Below are 6171 nucleotides of genomic sequence, written 5' to 3'. Positions count from 1 at the left end.
AGGATGGTTCTATTTATAGATTTCCTAGAGTGGTGTGGCCCGTAAATAGGAGGAGGATAAAGAGCAAATGAGGAGTGGTTTGGATGGACGACCGATGTTAAATCCATTGATTATGGATCGTTTATTAGACATTTGAATGTCTTAATGATGTCCGAATTCCATGATCCTGGGCTCATTAGATTCATCTCGTCGAGCCGCTCGATTCGATTATAAGAACGTCATGTTTGGAAACCGTTTGGTAATCCAATTTGTGGTTTGAATCTTCTAACAATGCTTCGGGTTCTTGATTCTGACCCATTTGGGCTCGGATTGAGTCGAATTTGGTGTCGTTGGATTCATATTTCCGAGACGCTCTGTTTGACTATAAGTTTGCTAAAATCGAAATTTGAATGGTACCAATTTTATTTTTAGAAGTTTCCAACTTGATTTTGTATCGATATTTATGCCTAATCAAGATAATTTTTGGATGATGTATCAATGATAAATAATCATTTGTTTTTACATATGTTAGACCTAACGTTAAAGATACGTTTATTAGAAAATCCAGATGAGAAATTAATACAATATTTTATTTTATTATTGCATATAAATTAGACATAGCGTCGAAAATAAAATACACAGATGAAAAAAACAATTTTTTTTTTTTTGTTTCCTTCTCCAATAATTCCTGTGGACCTGCCCAAGATTCCAAATAACTCAGCCAGGCAGAACAAGCGCCACCGTCCTGGCACTCTTGTCTACTATGTATAAATCACGACAGAGAAGAACAGAACAGGGCACCACTCGCATGAAGAGAACCGAGAGGAAGAAATGAGGAGCAATATTATTCCTTGTTTCTCTCTCCTCTTTCTCTTGGTAGTCTCATTGCTCCCTTCTTCCACCCTCGCCACCCTCGTCCAACAAGACCAGTCCGACGGCGACGGCTATGGCTACAGACTCATCTCGGCCCACAGAAACCACAAATCCAGCGATCTCCTCACCGCCGAACTCCGGCTCATACGTCAATCCAGCTATGGGTTCGACATCGAGAAACTACGCTTCATAGCAAGGTACTTCAGATTACGATTTCGGATTCCGTAAACAGTAACAGCCTTTCTCGCCGCCTAAAACGCTCTGTATTTTTTATTTTCAGATAGGGTTTTTTATTTTATAAATTTACTGAATTTTCTTATTATATCATAAAATGCATTTGTTTGACATTATCAATTTATCATCCTGATCATAATCACAATTTATTTTATTTTATTTCAAGTTTCTCTCGTTTACCCTGTTTTTAGCTTTGAAACGAAAGACCGGCTGCGAATCCGCATCACCGACGCCGACCAGCCGAGATGGGAAGTCCCGCCGGAAGTCATCCCACGTCAGACGCCTCCAAACGAAGCCAGCAGAGGGGCAACCAAGAGCCGCGTACTCTCCCCAGCTGGCTCCGACCTCATCTTAACAATCACCAATTCCATCCCCTTCGCCTTCGCAGTCACCCGCCGCTCCTCCGGTGAGGTTCTCTTCAGCACCGAAGGACACAGCCTCGTCTTCAAAGATCGCTACTTGGAGATCTCGTCGTCTCTGCCCGGCGAAAAAGCCAATCTTTACGGCCTCGGCGAGCACACCAAGTCCTCTTTCCGTCTTGTTCCCGGCGAGAAGTTAACGCTTTGGAACGCCGACATCGCGGCAATGAATCCAAATGTGAACCTTTATGGGTCTCATCCTTTCTACATGGACGTGAGATCGCCGACGGGAGCCGCTCACGGCGTTCTGTTGCTTAACAGCAATGGGATGGATGTGCTTTATAGTGGGAGTCTTATTACTTATAAAGTGATTGGCGGTGTCTTGGATTTCTACTTCTTCGCCGGACCGACGCCGGTGGCTGTTATGGATCAGTACACGAAGCTCATCGGAAGGCCGGCCCCGATGCCTTACTGGTCTTTTGGTGAGTAGATTTATTTTCTTCCGATAATTGTTAGTTGAATGAATAACTTTTTCAGAAACACAGTTGATTGGCATAGTTAAATTAATAAGGGTATAATCCATACTTAATTATATAGTAAATAGGATATATTTATGATAAGATTGTTAGATTATAATTATTTTAATAAACCTTTTCTCTAATAAAATTAATTATTGTGAATTTAAGTCATTAATTAACATGTAATGTTAATTTACAAAAAGTAAATATGAATATTTAATTACATTAATTTATCAAAACACTTTGTTAAATTAATTACTTAATCAAATTAAATTAAATTACAAGGTAAATATGAATACTTAATTAATTTATCAAAATAATTAATTACAAAAAGTAAATATGAATAAATTAATTGATAGATTAATTTACTTAGAAATTTTAATAAAACTTTAATCTTAGACATTATTATGATTCAATTTATCTAAACAATATTCAACTAATTAATTATGAATTAAGAAGTCTAAATTGGACTAATTCAATAAACACTAATGGATTAAGTTACTTGCCTAGGAAATTAGTAATTATGTAATTATAAAATTGGTATTTTGTATATAATATGATTAAATTAGGAAACTTAGTTGTTATATATTAATTCAAGAAGATTATCTGATTAAATCCATATTAATTATTTAAGATAAGTAGTATTATTTAGGAATAAAAATTGTTGATTAAGGATTAAAAATATTTCATAATATTTAAATTGCATAATCCTTGATTATTACTTTGATATTATGTGAGAGTACTTAACATAAATGTTCCAATTAGTCTTACTAACAATTGCAAGGCAAATAATCCCTTGTGAGGATCTTTATCATCATACCAAAAGGAATACTGAAGGATTCTTTGAAAACTTTGCAGGATTTCACCAATGTCGCTATGGCTACAAGAACTACTCTGAGCTGGTAGAAGTCGCCACCGGCTACGAAGAGGCTCAAATCCCTCTCTCCGTCATGTGGACCGACATTGATTACATGGATGGATTCAAAGACTTCACCCTCGATCCCGTTAATTTCCCCGTTGAAAAGATGAAGAATTTCGTCCAACGGCTCCACGAGAATGGGCAGAAGTACGTCGTCATCGTCGACCCAGGTAAGAACCCGCCGGAAAACACTCTTATCCTCTAGTTCTCAAGCTAAAAAACTCATCTTTTCATCTTCGTAGGTATCAGCGTGAACACCACATACGCGACATTCCAGAGAGGAATGAAAGATGAAGTTTTTATTAAATGGAATGGAACTAACTATCTCGGCAAAGTATGGCCTGGGCCGGTCTACTATCCCGACTTCCTGAACCCAGCCACATCTGAATTCTGGAGCAAGGAGATCTCCATCTTTCGCAAAACTTTGCATTTTGATGGTCTCTGGATAGACATGAACGAATTGTCAAACTTCATTACTTCCCCTCCGATCACAGATTTGGACAACCCTCCTTACAAAATCAACAACGGTGGCGTCCAGCGACCAATAGGTAGCAACACAGTGCCGGCCTCTGCCTTGCACTTTGGAGGCCAAACGGAGTACAACGTTCATAACTTGTATGGATTTCTGGAATCTAAAGCAACACATGATGCGTTGATGAGGGAGACGGGGAAGAGGCCTTTCGTGCTGTCGCGATCAACGTTTGTTGGATCGGGGAAGTATACGGCGCATTGGAGTGGTGATAATGCTGCGACATGGGAGGATCTTGCTTACTCTATTCCTTCCATTTTGAACTCCGGATTGTTTGGAATACCGATGGTAGGAGCTGATATTTGTGGCTTCAATGGTAATACAACAGAGGAGCTTTGCAATCGGTGGATTCAGGTATGTGGATGCTTTTTTTGGCTCATTTAGTCAAATTAGTTTTAATGGTCTAATATATGATCTAGAAGGCAAACAATTAGATACTTTTCTATCATCTCCAACCAAACGTCAAATATGTGCGTAAGGCATCATTCGGTCGCTCCAGCCGAACGCCAAATATTCCGCTATTCGCTTGAAGGTGAACAGTGAAACGCCAATATTGACGTTGCACTTTTTACATACGCAATTTTTTTGTCTCAACCAGATTTGCCAAAGAAATGCGTGAAAGAGGAGAAAGACGGTTACCTTCGCAGAAGCGTGCAAAATGAAGTTTGATTGGAGATGAATCAATGCATTTTTCAATTTCACTGTATTTTAAAGTGAAAAATGAAATTTTTCGGTTGTAGATACTCTTACAGGGAGGGAAACATCTCTCGAGAAAGATGTTCAATCCCACTTCAAAGCCGTTCATACTCCACCAATTTAATAGTTTTATCTTCTATCTCAAGCCCTTCTTGACAGAACATAACAACAATAAAATATTATCAAAGAAGCAAAATGAAGAGAGTAATTTTTAACTTTTGGAATTCTTATTTTTCTTTCAGTTAGGCGCGTTATATCCTTTTGCAAGAGACCATTCAGATAAGAACTCAATCAGGCAGGAGCTTTATCTCTGGAAGTCTGTAACTGAATCTGCAAAGAATGTTCTTGGGTTGAGATATCGTCTCCTCCCTTACTACTACACGCTAATGTACAAAGCTCATCAGAAGGGTACCCCAATTGCAAGGCCATTGTTCTTCTCCTTCCCTGAAGATCCCAATACTTACGGAATCAGCACACAATTCCTAGTCGGAGAAGCACTCTTGGTTTCACCCATCTTAAAACAAGGAGAAACCTCAGTGGAAGCTTACTTCCCCAAAGGAAGGTGGTTCAGCCTCTTCAACCTCTTTCATATAGTAGAAGCCACTTATGGGAAAAGGGTGACACTTCAGGCCCCAAATGATGCCATTAATGTTCATGCCCGAGGAGGGAACATTCTGATCCTGCAGGAAAGACTGGATGTTACTTTGGAGAAAGAGAGATTGTTTGGGATCTTAGTGGTGCTTGATGAAGAAGGAACAGCTAGAGGAGAAGTTTTCTTGGATGATGGTGAGGTGGTGAAGATGGGAGGGAAGAAGAGTGAGTGGGCTCTGATTAGGTTTACATGCGAAGCTAAAGATGGGAAGGTGAAGCTGAAGTCCCAAGTTGTGAATGGCAGTTATGCAACAGAGACGATGTTAGTGAATGATATAGTTTTTGTTGGGCTGAGGAAGTCAAATTCCGGTGTTGTTACATATGATCTGAAGCAAAAGAAATCGGGTTCGAAGATCTTTGAAGGTAATGCGAACTATAATTCACATGAAAATTTTGGTTTCGTGCAAGTCAATGACATATCACAACCTATTGGAGAAGCTTTTGAGTTGCAACTCAATATGTGAGTGGGTGGAGCGGCTAAAAAGAAAATGACAGAGCCGTTGTTATTTTAAAATGTTGTGGTTGTCTTTGAATTTGTAGTGTGAGAATAAGATATTTACGCAGCTCGTCTTGATTTGTTGGTTGAGAGATTTGACTATCAATCAAGAAGTCTCGGATTCAACGATTGCGTAAAAAAATAATTAGATTTTGAGTTTCATAAATGTATTACTTTCTGCTTCCACTATTGATCATCATCACAAATTATCTATTGGCCATTTGGCCCAATTGTGGTTTGGATGGGTCAATCAAATCGGTACAAGAGCAAGAACATTTACTCACTTTTTGCTAATGCAAGGGAGAAATTTAGTATATCTTTCTACTCATTTTACACAATCTGAACTGCAATGACCTGGAGAATTCTAGAGTTTTTATAACTCTGAAGAAGTTCAAATGATTCTATTAAAAATTTTCAAATCTTTCCAACTTCAACTTTTGCCATTCATTGTTCAATAGTTGGTCAAAATTTTCTCATTTTTAGGAATTTTTTATCAATCAAATTTTACATCTCTCTTATGTCTCACTCTCTCCTTGCTTCTCTTCTCTCTCACAGTATCCTTGCACAAGAATAAACAAAGAGATATAATACATACCACTAAGGGACTCCACCTTTAAGAAAAACGAGAAAGAAAAAACTATCCAACTGACCTCGCAGCTATCACACCCATAATCAAATTTGGAATAATTGTCTATTTATCTTTTTAATTATTTATCAGAGCTTTTATAAATCGTCAATATAAATCTATATGTCCAGCGAAAGTAACTAATAATCATATACATAAAAATATTTCACTATATCTAATCTCCCAAAATCAATATATAATTGTTAGGATATCAATACAATCAATACTATATCGTTGGCTCATAGCTACAAAAAATGAAAGAAATACAAAAAAATTAAAAGAAATATGAGGA

General features: G+C 37.9%; 1 protein-coding gene across 1 annotated transcript; it reads left to right on the top strand.

The window, feature by feature from the left end:
• Positions 1 to 726: 726 nt before the first annotated feature.
• Positions 727 to 5565, top strand: LOC110104891 (probable alpha-glucosidase Os06g0675700). Its single transcript, XM_020834173.2, has 5 exons — positions 727 to 1049; positions 1278 to 1927; positions 2822 to 3052; positions 3125 to 3765; positions 4350 to 5565. The coding sequence occupies exons 1-5, from the start codon at positions 811 to 813 to the stop codon at positions 5220 to 5222; spliced, it is 2634 nt and encodes an 877-aa protein (XP_020689832.1). The 5' UTR covers positions 727 to 810; the 3' UTR covers positions 5223 to 5565.
• The last annotated feature ends 606 nt before the right edge of the window (positions 5566 to 6171 follow it).

Source organism: Dendrobium catenatum, unplaced genomic scaffold (assembly GCF_001605985.2).
Source record: "Dendrobium catenatum unplaced genomic scaffold, ASM160598v2 fragScaff_scaffold_1256, whole genome shotgun sequence".
Classification (NCBI taxonomy): domain Eukaryota; kingdom Viridiplantae; phylum Streptophyta; class Magnoliopsida; order Asparagales; family Orchidaceae; genus Dendrobium; species Dendrobium catenatum.
Note: the sequence above shows the minus strand (reverse complement) of the source record. Positions and strands in the feature narration are given on the sequence as shown.